Below are 20,778 nucleotides of genomic sequence, written 5' to 3'. Positions count from 1 at the left end.
CAAATAAACAACCTAATGTTGAATCTTAGACTCCTAGAAAAACAAGAGCAAGAAAAACCCAAAGCTTGAACAAGAGAGGAGATTATAAAGATTGGAACAGAAATCAATGCAATGGAAACTAAGAAAATGATACAAAAAAATCAATGAAAGAAAGAGTTGGTTTTTTGAAAGAATAAATAAAATAGAAGAACACTTAGCTAATCTTATCAAAAAAAGGAAAGAAAAGGCTCAGATCTATGCAATTAGGAATGAAAAAGGTGAAGTCAAAACAGATCCAACAGAAACCCAGAGGAAAGTCAATACCTACTTTGAGAATGTGTACTCTAACAAAATGGAAAACACAGAAGAAATAGACAGATTTCTAGATATTTGTGAATTACCGAAGTTGAACAAAGAAGATAAAAACATTTTAAACACCCCATATACAGTCAGTGAAATTGAAAATGTAATTAAAAATTTACCAACAAAGAAAAGCCCAGGCCCTAATGGATTCACTGCTGAATTTTACAAGACATTTAGAGAAGAACTACTGCCATTACTCTTCAGACTTTTCAGTGACATTCAAAGGGAAGCAATACTTCCAAATTCATTCCTGGAAGCAAGTATCACTTTGATTCCCAAACCAGGGAAAGACAAAACTAAACAAGAGAACTACAGGCCAATCTCCTTAATGAATATAGATGGAAAAATCCTTAATAAGATACTAGCAAACAGAGTACAGAGGATTATCAAGAAGATCATACATCCTGACCAAGTCGGATTTATTCCAGGGATGCAAGGATGGTTCAACATATGTAACTTAATAAATGTAATACATTATATTAACAAAGTCAAGGACAAAAACCATATAATCCTCTCAATAGATGCAGAAAAAGCATTTGACAAAATTCAACACCCATTCATGATAAAAACTCTGCAAAAAATTGGAATAGATGGTCTATATCTCAGCATGATAAAGGCTATCTATGAAAAACCAACAGCCAACATCATATTAAATTGCCAAAAAGTGAAAACCTTCACGTTGAAATCAGGAACTAGACAAGGATGCCCACTATCGCCACTCCTCTTTGATATAGTTCTGGAAACATTAGCCACAGCAATTAGACAAGAGAAAGAAAGCAATAAAGATAGGAAAGGAAGAAGTTAAACTGTCATTATTTGCTGATGTTATGATACTCTACATTGAAGACCCAAAAAACTCCACCAAAAGACTTCTAGATTTAATTGACAGATTCAATAGAGTAGCTGGATACAATGTGAACACCCAAAAATCAATAGCCTTCTTATACACAAATAACAGACTCACTGAGAGAGAAATAAGGGAAAACATTCCTTTTACAATAGCATCCAAAAAAATGAAGTATCTAGGAATCAATCTAACAAAAGAAGCAAAATATCTCTACACTGAAAACTATAGCACTCTGAAAAAAGAAATTGAAGAGGATGTAAAAAAATGGAAAGATATCCCCTGCTCCTGGGTAGGAAGAATCAACATAGTGAAAATGCCCATACTACCAAAACTGCTATACAGATTTAATGCAATGCCAATTGAAATTCTAACACTATATTTCACACAACTAGAAAAAAGAATCCAAAAATTCATTTGGAACCATAAGAGACCTAGAATAGTAAAGGCCATCCTAGGGAACAGACACATGGCAGAGGGTATAATGATTCCCAATTTGAATCTATACTACAAAGCCACTGTGATAAAAACAGCATGGTACTGCCAAAGAAACATATCTGAGGATCAGTGGAACAGAACGGAAGACACAAAAACAAATCCAGATGTACAAAGCTACCTCACCTTTGACAAAGGAGCTGACCATCTTCAGTGGAGGAAACATAGCCTCTTCAATAAATGGTGTTGGAAAAACTGGATTTCAACCTGCCAAAGATTAAAACTGGACCCTTATCTTTCACCATGCACTAAATTAAAATCCAAGTGGATAAAAGATCTAAATATTATAACAGAAACACTAAACTTGCTGGAAGGTAAGTTAGAACTCTGGAAGACATTGGCATAGGAAAAGACTTTATTAACAAATCCTCAGTAGCACAGGAACTAGCAGAAAGAATCAGCAACTGGGATCTCATCTTATTAAAAAGCTCCTGTACTGCAAAAGAAACCATCAGCAGAACTAAGAGACACCCTACAATGTGGGAAAAAACTTTTACCAGCCGCTCCTCAGACAAAGGACTATTATCTAGAATATATAAAGAACTCAAAACAGTCAGCACCCCCAAATATAAAGACCTGATTCAAAAATGGGCATCCGAAATGAACAGACATTTATCAGACAAAGAAGTAAAAGCAGCAAGTAAATGTATGAAAAAATGTTTCACATCACTGGTCATTCGAGAGATGCAGATGAAAACAACACTGAGATTCCACCTCACCCCACAAAGAATGGCTACTATCAAGAAATCAACCAATACCAAATGTTGGCGGGGATGTGGGGAGAAAGGAACCATTCTCCATTGTTGGTGGGAGTGCAAATTGGTGCAACCACTGTGGAAATCAATATGGAGATACCTCAGAGATCTTGGATTGGAGGTTCCATTTGACCCAGCCATCCCTCTGCTGGGTATCTTTCCAAAAGAACAAAAAGAACCATATCTCAGTGATGTATGCACACCGATGTTTATAGCGGCACAGTTTGTAATAGCTAAAACTTGGAAACAGCCCATTTGCCCATCAGTTGGAAACTGGATAAAGAAGATGTGGTTTTTCTATAAAATGGAATATTACTCAGCCATAAAGAACGAGCAAATAGATTCATTCATAGGAAAATGGATACACATTGAAAATAAACTCCTAAGTGAAATAAATAAGTCACACATGTGTAAATACTGAATAGTTTCTCTGGTGTGAATAAACTGTAATAATACATAAAATCCTAATAAGATTACTGACATTGTGAAATAGGAAGAAAGGGGCTAAATGTGTAGGGAAGGTGGGATGGGTAGGGGAAGGGTAATAAGGGAAAAGAAAAAAATGTGAGATAATGAAAAGATGGAAATAAAGTGTTTGTAGCTGGGGAGGGAAGGAGGGGTTGAAGGGAGTGCAGGGATAAGGGGAAAAAATGAGAACCAAGACCCGTCATGTAAAGGTACAAGATCCCAACAATGAATGTTACTGTACTGTATCCCTAAAATGTACCAATAACCTCAATTAAAGCTGGAAAAAAAAAGAATACAAAAAATAATTGTAATTAGGATGCAAAGAAAAATCAATCCTTATACACTATTGGGAGGAATGTAAATTATGCAGCCACTTTGGAAATTAGTATTGGAGCTTCCTTAAAAAACTAAAAATCTATCATTTGAACTAGCTGTACTACTCAGTATATACCAGAAGGAACTAAAGTCAGCATGATGTGTATTTCAGCCATTAAAAAGAATGAAATCATGTCATTTGCAGAAAAATGGGTGGAACTGGAGAGCATCACATTAAGCAGAATAAGCTGAACTCAGATAGACAAACATCACATTTTCCTTCACATGTGGAATCTAGAAAAAAGATGACATGACAGTGGAAGAGAGATTATTAGACAAGAGGAAGGAGATCAAAGGGAGGAAGAATGGAAGGCAAGGAAAGGCAAATGAGGGATTGGAAAAAAAAAAACTATTTTAGTCATTTTCCCATCTCTGGACACAATATCTCATACCTGTAACTTAAAGGAGAGGTTTGTTTTGATTCTGTTTCAGTCCATGGTCAGCTTTCTCCAAGACAGAAACAAGGTAGTGGAGAGATACTATAGAGAAAAAGGCAGCCAGTAAACAGAGAAGAGAGCCAAGGACAAGAATATACTTTTCCAGGTCACCACCACCCCCATAAGTGACCTACCTTTATGAAGGCTTTATCTCCTGACAACAATTTATCTACTGAACCCATCAGTAGATCACCCATGATCCAGTCACATTCCAAACACCTGAAGCTTTGAGGGGGGACATATTATATCTAAACTATAGCATTCCACCCCAGCCCTGCAAAAGGTTCATGTTCTTCTTATTAGGTACAATGCGCTTATTCCATCTATAAGAGTCATGAACAGGGCATCCTAGGGTTCGCTTTTCAAATGAAAGCTTAACAGTTCTGTACCCCTATGCCAGCAAAGGGTGGGGTTTTACTGATGCCTCAGACGCCTTCAAGCCATCTTTCCTATTGTCCTGATACAAAGTACTTGGTTTCTTTTTAATGCTAATCTTTTCTGCAAACAAGCTGTCTTTGGCCAAAACATTGAAGGTTCTTCCTTTCTGTTGAAACTAAAATTCTCACAACTCTTTGCTCTAATATTTGCTCCAGATTTTCATGGTTGATTAGCTGAAGGCAGCTAGCAATACTCATGCCACAGCCTGAACATTGGGCTGCTTTGAAATTTCTCTACCAGATTATTTGGGCTGACACCCTTAATCTCAGTCTCCATAGAGTCTCAGGAAATAAGCAAAGTACACACACATTTTCTGCCAGAGTGTAACACACATAGCCTCCAGTCCAAATGCTAATAGAGACCTTGTTCCCAATTGAAACCTCCTAAAGCTGGCCTTTACTGTCTTCATCTATCAGCATTCTGGTCTTCTGAGCTCCAACCAGAATCTCCCATCAAGCTTAGCTTACATCATTCTAGGGCCTCTCTAGCAAGCATCTCTAAACCTTACCAAACTCTTCCTATGAACAGTTTCCAAATAATTCTAAACCACGTGGTCAGGTAGAGTCAGAGCAGTAACACCATTTCTCTGGTACCACTTTTTGTCTTAGCAAAAAAAAAAAAAGATTTTTTGAAGTACAAAACACTGGAGTAATATATTCTAAGTGCTAATGGGAAAAAAGTCTCACTAAGAATTCTATGTCCAGTAAAACTATATTTTTGAAATTGAGGTTTAAAAAAAAAAGATATTTTTGAATAAACTAAAACAGAATTTGTCCCCATCAGGGCTGTATTTTTTTAAATTCTTAAGGAAGTTTTTTTAGACACTAGAAAGGATATGGTACTAGATGGCAACTATAGGAATTAATTAAGAGTGACAAATAGTAAGAATTCATACATGTGTACTTTTTTTACTTAATATATTTAAAAGATAATGTCTACAGCAGAATTAACACTATTTAATGAGAAATTTTAAAAGTATGTAGATATATGATCCCAATGACACTAATGCATAGAAATATATATTATCACAAGGTTTCAGTGTATTTTCTGAATTAACTTAATGTTAATCTAAATAAGTAGGAATTAAAGAAGCACATTATAATCTATATAGCAACCCTCCCCCAAAAATAATTTTTTAAAAAGTCAATATATCAATAGAGAAATTAAAATGACATCATGAAAATATTGAATGAAACCAAGCAGGAAGGAATAGAGAATTTTTTTCTGAGAAGATGATACAAATAAATTCATTTCACATCATCACTAGATAAAAGGTGATATTCCAGAGATTGCTTTGATAGATGGTGAGAAATAGTATAACACAATTAGTAGAACATATCTTAAAAGTAGATTGTCTACATAGACATCGCTGCCTTGTTTTGTTAGACTTACACTATAAAAACTGTTTTGAAACATTGGTAGAAATCTATATGCAATAAGTGTTTTGATTATTTAATATGGCATTGATGGTGTGGTTCTTCCCCCCTTTATTATATTGCTTTTTAAAATTTTATATATTAAAGTTCTAACAAAACAGTAACTTTGAAGTGTGAATTACTTTCTTTGTGCTGTAAGCTTTTGTAATAAATTCTCAAAGTATTTTTTTGTAATAAATACTCAAAGTAAGCTTCCAGTTTCCTTATTTTCTAGGAGGAGGATATGGTATCTGCCATAGGAAGAGAGGATGCATCGGATAGGCTCTCACAGCAATTACAATCTAGTATAAAGCAATTAGAAACAAGGTAAATTGATAAATACATCTAGCTTTGTCTATGTTCTTCAAAATAGAATTTTAGTTTATGATACATTTTGTAGGGCTGCTGATTTAGCTCAGTGGTGTCACCGCCTACCTTGAAAGCTCAAGGTCCTGAATTCGATCCCTCATACCACAAAAAAAAAGTCTACATTTTATAAGGCTTAATCAGTTATAATCACAGATATAATCTGATTTCTGTCCCTTTTTTTTAACTTATATATAAAAGATTGTCATACTTTGAACATATTTCCAAATATTTAATGAGTTAGACCCCTCACAAAGTACATTAATTCATGGCATAAATTTGAAAATTGTGCAAAATTTAGTCAAGTAAATTTTCTCTTTTTGGTACCAGGGATTGAACTCAGGACCTTGTGCTTGCAAGGCAGGCAGCGGAACTACTGAGCCAAATCCCCATCCCCAGTAATTTTTTTTAAAAGAAATAAAACTGAGCAGCCATGGTTTTATTAGTAATAAAGCACCCCTTCATTTTCATTCCTTTTGAGTGAACGGATTTTTCGAGTGAACCAAATTTATCTTTAGGAATCCAAAATACTTTCTTTTTTTTTAATCCTTTCTTCTGAAGAGCAGTTAACATTTTAAATCATATTATCAGAAAAAAATCTGTGTTATCTCAAACTCTCCAAAATCTATATTTTTATTAATAATGCAGTTACAGTAGAAGTAAACCATTAAAACAGAAGACATTGAAAGGAAAAGAATGTCAGTTTTTAAAACTTTTTTAGGAATCATGGGTATAAAACCTGAAAGAATTAAATATAGGAGCTGAATGTTATAGATTCTTTTTGCATCTCGGGCTCAATGTGTCAGGAAAGCTCGGCAAACTAAAGCTTGTTCTTCAGCCCTGTTCATTCCCCTACAAAAGTCAAACTGCTAGGGCATCCTGCTCCCCAGTGCTATTTTTTCTTGTGTTGAGAATTGTAATTTCCAATGGCCCTTCTGATTCCTTTTCCAATCACCAATCTCTGCTTTCTAGCTATCGTCAGTTGATTCCATGTTGTGTTTCAACAGTACTATATTACTGACATATTGAGTTAGACAACTGTTGTTATTTGAAACTGTGCCAATAATTATGAAATGTGTACCCCTTGGATTCTTAAATCATAGCTCTTAAAATGTTTTTAGAAAAGGATTTAATTCAGTGGTGCTGTCACCTGCCTTGCAAGCAAATATAAATACATATAAATATAGATATAAATAAGAGAACAACTCAGTCTCTAAGGATATAAAGACTAGAATATTGTCATATGACTATATTATACAGTGTGACTTTTAATTAGAGTCAGATGTTAAGACTCAGTCTTAACCTTGCTACTAAGTACCTATATGACCTTAATCAAATCTTAAACCTTTCTGGGTATGTTCGTTCTTTAAAATGGAAATAAAACCAACTTTGCAGAATTGTAGTAAAAAAAATACATGTGAAAGTTACTGGTATTAACACCTGTTCTCTAATAGAGCCCCAGCAAATCTCTTATCTCCTTCCTTCCCTTTAGAAAATATTTAACTTTCACAATGTAATTATTAATTTCTAGATTATGCGTGACAATCCAAGAAGCTAGCCAATTAAGAGCGGAAAATACACATCTGGAAAAACTAACCAAAGACCTAAAAGCAAAGTGCAATGAATTAGAAATTGAGAAATACGAGGCTATTTTAAGAGCCAGAGATAGTATGCAACTCTTAGAAGAAGCTAATCTTCAAAAATATCAGGTAAGAAAACTGATAAACATATTTATAAATAGTAAAATATTGAACATTTCCCCATGTAACCTAATAGTAAAGGCATCAATAGCTCCAGAATAAATGCATGAAAATAAAATTTCTGTGCACTCCATTAAATAGACATGTTATATCTTGAATGGTAAGACTTAGTATCATAAAATGTGATAAAATGTCCATCCTCTTCCAAAGCTAATATTTTAATATCAAGCTTTCCTTATGTTCCTAACCCCTGTGTAACTAATCATTAGACCTGATAGTCTCCTACTTCTTAAAACTCTGTCACAGAACTTTACCACTGTGCACCCTTTCAGTCAGCTGAATCAGGTGAATATTACACAGCCTTATTTCTTCATCACCTACACAATATTACTAATAAAGCAGACTCTTAGATGACAGAGTAAAATTTAGCTGTAAAGATTTATTGACTGAGACTTCCAGATCACGGCAGACCAAAGGCAGCAGCACTCACTAGTTGCTCTGGAATGTTCATCCTAATCAACCAGGGTGTTCTGCATGAGGAGAGAGGGGCACTGAAGGAAATCGCTGGAATACAACTGGCCTGATTTCTCTGGCTAAAGTTTCAAAACTATTGAACAAGAATGACAGTGACATGCTTGTCTTGTTCTAGACTTTCGAGTGAATTCTGTCAGTTTTTCCCCTTTCCATATTTTATGGGCTATTCATACTGGCTTTTATCATTTTGTGGTAAGTTCCCTCTGTATCTGTAGGATTTTTATCATGAATGGGTGTTAGATTTTGTCAAAGGTTTTTTTGCATCTGTTAAGATGACTTTTATCTGTAATTCTATTTAGTGGTATATTATTATATTTATTAAGTTGCATGTATTGAACTACCCTTGCCTTTCTTGGATGTAACTAACTTGATCATGATACATGATCGTTTTAATGTTATATTGATTTCTGTTAGTGATGATCTTATTGAGGATTTTGTTTTGTTTTGTTTTGTTTTGTTTTGTTTTTGGTACTGCGGATCGAAATTGGGTCCTTGAGCTTGTGAGGCAGGCAGCAGCACCACTGAGCTAAATCCGCAGCCCTTATTGAGGATTTTTACATCTGTGTTTATCAAGGATATCAGTCTGAAGTTTTCCCCTTTTTTATTGAGTCCTCACATAGTTTTTATATCAGTTTAATACTGGTTTTATAGAAGGAATTTTGGAGGATACCATCTCTTTCTATTGTTTGGAATATTTTGAGGAGCATTCATGTTAGTTTTCCAAAAGTGTGGTAGGTATATCTGTATCAGCTCTAAATACATCTGGTCCCAGACTTTTTGTAGTTGACAGAGTTTTGATTACTGCCATAGTATCATCACTTATTCTTTTTTAAATTTGTTTTTGAGTTTTTTTGTTTGTTTGTTTGTTTTGGTACCGGGGATTGAACTCGGGTCCTTGCGCTTGCAAGGCAGGCCACCGAACCGCTGAGCTAAATCCCCGGCCCACATCACTTATTCTTGATCTGTTTGGATTTCGTGTATCATCTTGAAGCAACTTAGGTTTGTGTCTAGAAGATTACCCATTTTTTCAGATTCTCCAGTTTGTTGACAGACATTTTGAAAATACTTTCTGATCCTCTGGGTTTCAGTGATACCTGTTGTAATTTTGGCTTTTTCATTTCTGATCTTATTTATTTGGGCCTTCACTTTCTTTTGGTAAATTTGGCTGAAGATTTATCAATCGTTTTTATGTTTTGAAAGAACTACCCCTTCAATGCACTAAGCTTTTTTATTGTACTTCAAGTTTCAATTTTATTAATTTCCACTCCTCCTATCCCTGCTCATTTTGGGTTTGCTTTTGCTTTTCTAGGACCTTGAGTTACATCATTAGGTTATTTGTTTGGGCTTGTGCTGTGATTTTAATAAAAGCAGCTGTAAACTTTCCTCTTACACCTTTTATCGTATCCCACCAATTCTGTTACATAGTGTTTCTACTACGTAATCCAATTATTTTAGCTATTAGTTTTAAAATTCTTTGAAATTTCATCCATGTCAGTGTCTATGGGACCAAATTTGGAGTTCTGTACTTTTTTTTTTTTGGTACCGGCGATTGAACTCGGGTCCTTGCTCTTGCAAGGCAGGCCACCGAACCGCTGAGCTAAATCTCCGGCCCCTGAGTTCTGTACTTTCGGAGCCATTTTGTTTTCTTATTTTATTTGTGCTGTGTACTGAAGTTTGTATGACACTTGCATAAAATGTCTTTTTCACTGTTGTATGAGGGTCTCTTCTGTAGGAGAATTTCTCTTTGAGTATAGTTTGGTGACTGTGTATCTATGTAAGAGTTTCCACTCAGTCTGCACTGGATGTTAGCTTTATCCCCTGCCACTGCTTTGATAAGACAGAATAACTAGACCCAGTAATATCAACAGTTGAGAAGCTAACCATAGACTTTTAGATACCTAACTAGTACAAAACATAACAAGTAATGTGGTATACTTGCTTAAACCAAATTCAGCATTGATGATATTTGAAGTGTTTCAAATAGTCAAAAAGTAGATAAGAGGTAGAGATAGCAGGGGGAAAAATACAGAATAAAAAATAATAATACTAAAGGGGGAAGAGAAAGGGAGAGTAGAGAGAGAGAAGCAGGTATATAGAGACAAGTAATGAGAATAAGGAAGGGAATATAAAAGAGATGAGAGAAAAGGGCCCTTTTATTTTATTGGTATAGTTAAGGTATATAATATAACGACATTCATCATTGGAAATTTGCACCTTTGTATGATCCATATTGCTTCTTATTTTTCCCCATTCCTCCTCCCTATCTACAAAGACTTTGTTTCCATTTTTTCATATTAATTCCGTTCCTTTTTTTCCTTTTCCCTACCCCTCCAATTTCCCCTTCCCCTTTGCCCCTTTTCTTCCTATTACAAATTGTCTATTATACCTTTTAGTCCTTATTTACACTTTCAGTTTCTCACACTAGAGAAACTATTCAGTATTTACACGCATGTCCTATTTTTTTCAGTTATGAGTATCACCTCAATGTGTATCCATTTAGCTATAAATGTCTAATTTCTCATTTTTATGGCTGAGTAGTACTCCACTTTATAAAAGAACCACATTTTCTTTATCCATTCTCCCATGGATGGGCAGGTGGGCTGCTTCCAAGTTTTAGCTATTACAAATTGGGCTGCTATGAACACGGGTGCACATATATCACTGTGATTCTTTTAATTCTTTTAGGAAGATACCCAGCAGCGGGATAGCTGGGTCAAATGGGACTACCAATCCTACTTTTTTGAGATATCTCCATACTGCTTTCCACAGTGGTTGCACCAGACTACACTCCCACCAACAATGGAGAAGGGTTCCTCTTTCCCTACAACCCCACCATCATTTGTCATTGGTTGATTTCATGACAGCAGCCATTCTTTGTTGCGCGAGGTGGAATCTCAGCATTGTTTGTGTTCACATCTCTCAAATGACCAGTGATGTTGAACATTTTTTCATGTTTATTTGCTGTTTCTACTTCTTTGGGAAAGGTCTGCTCATTTCAGATGCCCATTTTTGGATTGGGTCTTTAAATTTAGGCTGTCTGATTTTTTTTAAGTTCCTTATGTATTCTAGATGGTAGACCTTTGTCTGAAAAAAGTAGAGGTCATCTTTTCTGATGGCAAATCGGGCCCTTACAGGCTAAGGGAGGAAGCTACCTCACACATGGAGGTGGGGGTGCTCGGGGACTGTAGTCTGGAGTAGACCAACCAACCCAGCTTCCACACGCTCCTGCTGGTGAGATCCAGACTTTGGCCACCGTGTCTGAATGGGCACTGAGAACAGGGCCCGCCACCCCAGCTACACTGGGCAAGGGTGAGGGCGAGGCTGGTCCCCACACCACCATCACAGCCCTCCCAGCCTATCCTGAGGGGACCGTGTGAGCGTGAGCACAGGCACAATGCTATGGAATGCAGGAGACCCAAAGACAGGTGGGCCACAGGGTCTCTACTTTGACTACGCAGCAGATGGAATTCATCACATCTCTTGCATTCCTAGCGGAACAGCCGATCTTATGACTAGTGTTCAGGTCGAACTGCAAAACCTACACTCAGCATAGTCTCCTGTGTGTTCAAGTGTTCCCCTCATCTTGTAATTTTTTACTATTTTTAAAAATGCACTGAGTTTGGGTTAAAAAGCAAAAGGATCCTTATTCCAGTCTTACAGCCCAGTGGCTCCTGCAGGCGAAGAGCCCGTGCACCCAAATCCCTGCTCAGTACTGACAGTGAGTTGATTCTTTTTTTGTTTTTAAACAATAAAAAAGCTGAGTAATATTGCATAGGAGTACCAGAAACTGCCTCAGTGGAAACAGAAACATTTACATTAAATAAAAACCTGGATGAAGGCTGTGCCTACACATGTACAGCAGAGTGCAAGCACACTGTGACCAGCCCATGGAGACAGCTTCTGGCACTCAGGAGCACGGAGTCACACATTTGCCACATAAGAGGAAAGCAGGAGACGGAGAGGAGGAAGTGAGGGGAAGGGGGATTCTAGTCACTTCTGATTCCAGAGCTGATTAGACAGCCAGTCCAGTCCTTCGTAGAGCCCATCCCCACTGGTGGCACAGGCTGTCTTAGTATACCAGTTCCTGTGGTGTAGAAAGTGCAGCCCCAGCTTGTCTGTGATTTCAGCTGCATTCATCGCATTGGGGAGGTCCTGCTTGTTGGCACACTCAAGGAGGATGGCATCCTGGAGCTTGTCCTTGGCCAGCATCCTCATGAGCTTTGCACGAGCCTCATTCACACACTCTCTGTCATTGCTATCTGCCACAAAGATCCAGCCTTGGGTGTTCTGGAAGTAGTGGCTCCACAGTGGCCGGATCTTGTCCTGGCTACCCACAACCCACACGGTAAAGCTGATGCTCTTGTGTTTGACAGTCTCAACACTGAAACCTATAGTAGGAATGGTGGTCACAATTTCACCAAGCTTCAGTTTATACAGAATCATCGTCTTCCTGGCAGCATCCAGGCCCACCATGAGAATTTGAATTTCTTTTTTGCCAATGAGGCCCTTGAAGAGGTTCACGAAGATATTCCCTATCCTTATGGATTCCTGGCAGTGACACTGGCCAGAGACCTCAGCAGTGGCTGCTCTGAGCCAGGCATTGGTTTCGCTCCCACAAGATGGCAGCACTGATGAGGGTCCTTTTCTTATCCAGTTGTTAATCAAACAAATTTAGATACTCCTAATGAGCAACTTTTGGTGTGGGAATATATGATAAAACAAGGTAGGGTGTTGTGGAGTTAAAGCAGAAAACCACAGATATAATTCACAGATATACCCATATATACATGTATAAAAAGATTGGCTTTTGTCATACAAAAAATTACTGATAAAGAGGCAACAGGCAAAACAAAAGAAAAGGAGGAAGGGTAGCAATTGGCTTGTTTTATTGATTGTGCTGTGTTCCTGCACAGTTTTTTGTTTTTTTGGGTTTTTTGTTTGTTTGTTTTTAGTTTTGGTTTTGGTTTTTTTTGCTGCCACTGTCTTTAGCCCATGGTGTTTGGGGTCTAACATTCTCAGTGGCCAGACATTTATTTACTCTGCTCCCTCCAGGAAGTCTCAGCCCAGGGTTCTCACCCAGCCACACGTTGTAGGATGCTCCACTTTGTCCTCTCTCCATCCCTAGAAATCCCTTATCTCAGCTTCCTCAAACCCTGTGATTTCAGTGGCATTCCAGGTTAGGAATGCTTTTTTTCAGAAAGGGTGTTTCTCTCCACTTCTTATCCCTGCATGTCCCAGTTGCCCCAAATCTCTGAGTTCTTCTTTGGTGCTTGTCTCTTCTACCCAAGAAAAAACCCCAGCCAAGATCATCCAATGTGTCTTTCATCTCTTACAGCTCTGACTCAGTCCTTAGAATGGCTTGGTTTCTGGACTTGCCCTGGGAACAGAGCCCAAGGATGGAAAAGAATTTTCCTGTTATTATCACGTACTCTGTGTCATGTCTCAGAGTGAGAAGTGCATGGCTGGGCCAGCTCCGCAAGCAACAGCATGTTAGTTGAGTGCAGCTACAGCCATTGCCATACCCAACCCCAGAATCTTTCCCTAAAAGCTTGGTGCAGTTTATAGAATGGCACTGACCCTACACCTTGACATGTGCTGGGAGCAGCACCTAGGTTGAGAAGGAGCTTCACTTCTTATCCTTGCTTTTCCGTTTTTTTGCATTTCAACTCTTTGCTATTCTATTCAAGTTGTATTCCAGTGCGTGGTGCCTCTACCATGTACTTGTGCACTGACCTTGGTAAGTATCTCAGAGTTCTCTGTGAGTGCTGCTTCCTCTGCACTACCATGATATTCCTCAAAACAGTTTTAAACCCCAGAGAAGAGAATGTGCTTGGTCATTGGGAGATGAGATGGTCAGGTCAACCCACAGGACCCCTTACTGTGTGCAGAAAAGAAGACATTCAGTCTGGCCTAATTACAGGAGTTCCTAACTCAGATGTTTTGATTAGAGATGTAAAGTTGAAAATTGTCAGCATTGAAGTGATATTTAAAATCAGAATATTTGGTTAGATCACCCAGGGATGGATATAGATAGGTAGAGAAGAAAACCGAGAACTGAGTCTTGAGTGGTCCACTCTTAAAAACACATCAAAGAGACAAAATCCATGCATCTTCAGTGGTCAAGGTATGAGGTAAAGAGGAACGTAATTTGAATGGTATCAATATCAAGTAGTGTATTTATAAAAGCGAAGCAGACTTTTCCAAGAATACCAGACCTAGATAAGATGAGTTACTTTGTATAGGGGCTTGAAAAAGAAGGGAAATTAAAAACAGTTCTTAAGTCTGTAGAGATTAGAAGATTGATGGCAATGCTCACTGAAATAAATGCCAAAGAAAACTAACTTTTTTAAAAACTCTGGGCATTGTATATTGATGCATGTCTATAATCAACTATTCAGGGGTCTGAGGCAAGAGGAACCCAAGTTTGAGCCCAGCCCAGTTAATTTAGCAAGACTGATTTCAAAATTCTGGGCCAATTTAGTTCAGTGCTAAAATTCTTGACTAATGTGCAAGAGGCCCTGGGTTTAATCTCCAGTATAAGAAAAAGAAAGGAATTAGGACAATGGTAGGTGTGGGTAAGAAAAATAAATATCTTTCATGACAGAGGCAAGTTCAGTTAGAGATATCCCAGAAATTTGGAGTGATAAGTTAACTCTTAAAAAAAGTGATTACTGGCTAGCTTTTTTGATATGTTATCTTAATGATGATGTCACCTATAACATGAAACGATTATTTTCTGAAGGTTCTACTTGAAAAGAAGCAAAGAGAAGAAGATAAAGAGAAAATGAAAGAAGTATTTTCTCAGCTCATACAAGATTCTGGTATTAGAACCAGGAAAGAGGTAAAGGGTTTTAAATTTTTTTTTAATTCAAGGGCTGGGGATTTAGCTCAGTGGTTCTGGCGCCTGCCTCACAAGTGCAAGGGCCAAAGTTCAATCCCCAGTACCAAAAACAAAACAAAAATTTTAAATTCAAGTTTTAAGTTCCAACTAAAGACTGAATAATATCTAAATACTTTTAAAGCACTTGTGTGCATTTTATGACTATATTAAATCATTAACATGAATCACGTTATGATATACCAGTTAATAACTAGAATAATGAGAGACCTTTACATTTTATATTTCTGCAGTATGTGAAATTTCAGAGTATTTTATAAACCAACAAAATATATACATAATATAATTTATATATGATGAAAAATTTTTCACATATTTCTATCCAGGATATAAAATATAAAAATGCTTCTGTTTTTAGTATGAAAATGCTTATATCTCAGTTCTCAAACAAATCCAATTAAAAAAAAAATAAAACATTGTTTACTTTTAAGTTTGAATCATGACTTGCACCATCGTTGGCCTTTGCTATTTCTGTTTCTCATTAATGTACATTACAGTTTACTCAGTCAATGTCCTTACTAATAAAACTACAGAAGGAAATGTTTACATAAATAAAATGAGGTTATTGTGAGAGAGGAATATTAGTCTCTGCATGGCCTTTAGAACCTCAACACAGTGAACTACCTTATAGTCATATGTATTTGTTCCATGCAACAGTGTTTTATATTTTTTCATCAGATACTAACCCTAGAAAATTTCCTATGGAGTACGGTTCACAGATGATGCACTATCAACTTCAAGAGTTCGCCTTTCACAGAGTATCAATAGTTTCATTCAGCTGAATTTGCTATCATTAATATAAAATATTTCAAAATATGCACTGTATTGTTGTCATAAACCCTCAACTTAGCTCTCTCAGTTTTAAACAAAGAAATGAACACATTTTAGAAATTATGTGACAGGCATAACTATGTTTATAAGAATCAAAATTTTTATATTATGGGAATATTTATGTTTTACCTTCTCTCTGCCTCAGTGTTAGCTTTCCATTGCTATAATGGATGCCTGGGATAATCAGTTTATGAAGACAGCAAGCTTACTTTGGATCATGGTTCAGTCGTCAGTGCATGATTGGGTGGCCCCATTGCTTCTAGGCCTGCAGTGAGGCAGCACATCATGGCAGAAGCATATGTTGGAACAGAATCACTTAGCTCATGGCTAGAAAGTGAATGAGAGGAAGAGGAAGTGGCTCGGATTCCACTCTCCTCTTCAAGGCCATGCACCCAAGAACCTGAAGACCTCCCACTAGACTCCACTTCTTAAAGGTTCTGCCACCTCCTAATAACGCTTTTCTGGGAAACAAGCCATTCACATAAAGCGTTACGGAGGACATTTTAGATCTAACGTATAACACACAGGCTTGCTCATCTGTAGTGGAGATGATAACTACCTCACGGGCTCGTTATAAGAGTGAGGGACATAATAACGTATAACATGAGGCATTCTGAACAGTTCCTAATACATAATGCTCATTATGTACTAAGCTGTATTATCACTGACAGAAGAGACTGACTGATCCTTAATATCTTAATCTTTAATTTGTAGGAAAATTCAACATCAAATTATATAACTTTAAATAGAACCATATATAATGTTTGATAGACCTTCCAAAAAGATGACTCACTAATTAAGCAAATAAAGTATGTAACAGTGTTGTAATTGTTCCAAAGAAAATTTCTATTATGTTTTTAAATAATTTATAATTTTATACGATAACTATAAAAATTTCCAAGATTTTTTGGATCATAGGCATTTACTGATGATATGCCATCAGCATCAGTATTATTCACACTCCTCTTTTAAAACATGACTAGCAATTAGGGAAAATTATTGTCTTTGGAGCCATCCTGCGACGTGACCATTCTTCAGAATACTCTGAATTTTCAGAATACACCCAAATTGCACTGGTTCTGAAGATAGTTCAATGTCAACTCAAATAAAGATGACCTAAAATGTAATTTATTTAATCCTAGAATGTGATGTGCTTTACAACAATGACTTTATATTTGTAAAATAAAGGTGCCTTTAAAGTTTTAATTACATTTTCAGTGGGTGAATTTGCTTTCCTATCCCCCTCCAGCATGGGGGATGACACCCAGGCCTCCTCTCATGCTAGGCAAGAGCTGTAACACTGAGCTATATCCTCAGTTCCTCCACTTTTCTCTTGCTTGGCTCCATGGCAACAGTTTTCAAAGTGTTGTTCAGGGATTCTGCAAGACCATACCTACTTTCATAATTATGTAATACTCAACGTTTTTCACTCTCACTCTCTCGTGAGTGTGCAGTGTTGTTTTCTTAAAGTTGTGTAATTGGGCTGGGGAGTCAGCTCAATAGTGCTGTGCCTGCCTGGCAAGTGCGAGGTCCTGAGTTCAATTCCCGGTACAGGGAAAAAAAATTGGAACCAAAAATTGCATAATATACAGAAACACAACAGGTTGAATACAGAAGCAGGTATGAGAAACTAGCTTTCTTCTATTCAGCTAGACATTAAGGAGATTTACAAAAATATAAAATAATGCCAATTTTCTCAAAAATCTTTAGTTTTGGAGAATATACTTACTTTCCTAAAATGTATTTTATACTAACAGCTAATTATTTTAATCAGTGTTTTAAGGGAATTCATAATTAAATTTTATGTTTTTATTTCTAATAATGATAAAATATTGCTAGAAAAACACGTTACATTGGAAGTATCATCCTTTTCTCTCTCTAGTCTTGACAAATTCTTGGTTACTGCGTACCTTGTGTGCTTATTTATCTTTTATGACCTATAAGTTACAACTTTATTCAAACTATTATATAAAATTATTATGTGACTGTTATTCTAAATTTTTATCAATGTTTTATAAAATTATACTAAATTTTTATCAGATATTAATCATTATTTATTACCTAAATAATTTATAATGTCTTCTTTTACAGGTTGAAAACATCAAAAAGCAGTTTCAAGTACAGATTGCTCAATTAACTGAAGAACTTTCAGCTCTTCAAATGGTATGTTAGAAGCCTATGTTGAAGCCTGGGGATGTAGCTTAGTGGTAGAGTACTTGCCTAGTATGCACAAGGCCCTGGGTTCAATCACAAGCACCATAAGTAAGAAAAAAAGGGAGGGAGGGAGAAAGAAGAAGACTATATGAATATTTTCTTCTAAATATTGCTTTTTTTTTTTCAGCTTTAATTGAGTTTATTGGTACATTTTAGGGATACAGCACAGTTACATTCATTGTTGGGATCTTGTACCTCTACATGACAAGTCTTGGTTCTCATTTTTTCCCCTTGTCTCTGCCCTCCCTTCACCCCCTCCTCCCCTCCCGATCTACAAACACTTTATTTTCATCTTTTCATTATCTCGCATTTTTTTTCTTTTCCCTTTTTAAACCTTCCCCTGCCCATCCCACCTTCCCTACACCTTTAGCTCCTTTCTTCCCATTTCTAAATGTCAGTAATCTTATTAGGATCTTATGTATTATTGCAGATTATTCACACCAGGGAAACTATTCGGTATTTACACGTGTGCCTTATTTATTTCACTTAGGAGTATATCTTCAGTATGTATCCATTTTCCTAAAATATTGCTTATTTTAAAGGAAAAGAAATATGCTATTGGGCATTTGTTTATTCAAAATATACTGATTAAGTTATGAGCTATGCTAGGTGCCAGGAAAAACATGAAAACACAGATAGACGTGTTTTTTGCAGTCTAGTCCTATATGGTCTACCAGGAAAGATAGCATCCATGACATTTTATGTAATTACTTCTCTTTGACACAGAACGCACAGAATGCCATTATGACACCCAGTTGTAGCTCCTACCACCCGCTTGAGTTTAGACCAGGGAGAGAGAGAGAGAAAGCGAGAGAGCCACCACCCTGTGGGTTCAGATTGTGGGGAGGCAGTAATGTGTGACAGGGAGGGGGAAGAAAGACAGGAAAATGACACCAAAACAATTCATACTGAAGGATAAGTAGGAAAAATGGGAGAGGAAGTGAGTATTTGTGTGACAAGATATTGTATTAGGAAGATAAATTTATCTTGAAGATTTGATTAAATCATCATTTAATAGATTAATAGAAATATAAGAATTTCTCAGAACTGGAAGGATATTTACACCTTTAGGAACTCATCATTTCTGAATCCTTATATCATTTCTCAGTGACAAAATTCAGCAATGAATTATATCGCACAATATATATTATGTGATAGTATTTGTTGAGTGCACACCCACTCATGTAGTCCTGCTCTTTCTCTCCATGGGTATCTTACCTCTTCCTTCAGTTTCCCCACTGCCTAATACAGTGTTTTGCAAAGCACATTTTTAAACAAATATTTATCTACTAAATGATATTTACATACTTCTGAAAAAGGGATCACATCTTTTCTACATTTTACAAACTCTGTAGTGTACATTATAAGACTTAATCATTGTGTGTTGGTCCCGAATATAATAGAACTGAGAACAGTGTTAGTTTTTATTTGTTTGTTTAATGTCATTTGTTTTAATTATGTGGGAATTGTGTAAAATTAATGGGATGCAGTATGGCTAATTAGTCATGTTCAATTCTTTGCTGTTAGGCAGCTTTGCTTCTTTTCTATCACCCTGTTATTTTATCTGTTCTCTATCATGGGATAATTATCAAAAGACTCACATCATTGTGAAAAAATAGAAATAATGGCGTCTTTACCCCAGTCTGAGATCATGTAATGGGCTGTAAACTCTGCAAGGGAGTGAATATTTGTTCTCTTTTTCCAAAGGAAAAAGAACTAGCTACACCCTGCTAGAACTTTTAAAAAAATATTTGTTGTTAGGCGTGTAACAACCACAGCTGTATTACACTCACCTTATAGTCATTTTGACAATTTCAGTTTATTTTAAAAAGTATATTTTATGATTTATAGTAAAAACGATTTTATTTCATAGCTAAGTGATTTTTCTAAAGATATGAAACATTATCTGATATCATGTTGATTCTGTGGGGAAAATTGTACTATCTAATTGAAAGGTGATTAATATGGTAAATATATTAGAAAACATTTGAAGGGAGACATTTTTTTTCATTTACTTTGAAAAGCAAGTTTTCTCAGAAAACCTGACCTGTATTCTCAAGCTTAATAATGATGCCAGTTATTGTTTTTTATCATTAAATAGCAATTGTGCCATCCTAGTCTAAGAGAAAGTTAAACATACTATGGCTAACCCAAAATTAAGCTGTGCTTGCAGAAAGGAGGAAGAAAACTTTGTATTTTAGGTTAGTGTGTAGAATTTTTAATAGATTAAGACAAGGCGAGAGGCAGTGCAGTCCAAATTGTATGTCTTCCTTTGGAGACCAACACACATCTAATAATTTTTATTTCTCCTTTAAGATACGGTTTCTCTTAAGAATACTCAAGCTTTTAATCATACCGCGTGGCAGACTGCTATTCATCTACAGTAAATGGGGAAGAATATTAATTATAAAATGCCCAAATATAGAGAAGTAAAATAAAACTTGTGCCAAGATCTTTTCTCAGATCTATGAATTTTTGGAAAGTCCATATTTTTCATTTCTAAGCACTACACAGAAATTTAGATTGTCTTTTTATTGTTGATATCTGTTTAATTACATAGGAGCCACAAATCATGGCCTATAAGTCATTGGCTCTTAGTATTTCTTGAAAACTAAAAAAATTCTGTTATCACATTTTGTCATATTTCCCTCAAAGGTAGGCATATC

The 20,778-nt window shown here is 36.3% G+C and overlaps 2 protein-coding genes across 5 annotated transcripts in view; one reads left to right on the top strand and one right to left on the bottom strand.

Moving 5' to 3' along the window:
* The window catches only part of Sclt1 (sodium channel and clathrin linker 1), a 168,371-nt gene that overhangs the window by 89,248 nt on the left and 58,345 nt on the right, over positions 1–20,778 (top strand). For all 4 annotated transcript variants that reach the window (XM_010618878.3, XM_010618874.3, XM_010618875.2 and 1 more), the window contains 4 exons: positions 5,805–5,896; positions 7,467–7,644; positions 14,912–15,010; positions 17,990–18,061. In XM_010618878.3, coding sequence (XP_010617180.1) covers positions 5,805–5,896; positions 7,467–7,644; positions 14,912–15,010; positions 17,990–18,061 — 441 coding nt within the window. The remainder of the gene's footprint in view (positions 1–5,804; positions 5,897–7,466; positions 7,645–14,911; positions 15,011–17,989; positions 18,062–20,778) is intronic.
* Positions 12,160–13,955, bottom strand: LOC104858602 (ADP-ribosylation factor 1-like). The gene is made up of 2 exons (XM_033760001.1): positions 13,903–13,955; positions 12,160–12,814 (listed from the first exon to the last, which is right to left on the bottom strand). The coding sequence occupies exons 1-2, from the start codon at positions 13,953–13,955 to the stop codon at positions 12,160–12,162; spliced, it is 708 nt and encodes a 235-aa protein (XP_033615892.1).

Source organism: Fukomys damarensis, unplaced genomic scaffold (assembly GCF_012274545.1).
Source record: "Fukomys damarensis isolate Sample0158 unplaced genomic scaffold, DMR_v1.0_HiC HiC_scaffold_38, whole genome shotgun sequence".
Lineage (NCBI taxonomy): Eukaryota > Metazoa > Chordata > Mammalia > Rodentia > Bathyergidae > Fukomys > Fukomys damarensis.
The sequence above is the reverse complement of the archived record's forward strand: the minus strand, read 5'-3'. Positions and strand labels throughout refer to the sequence as shown.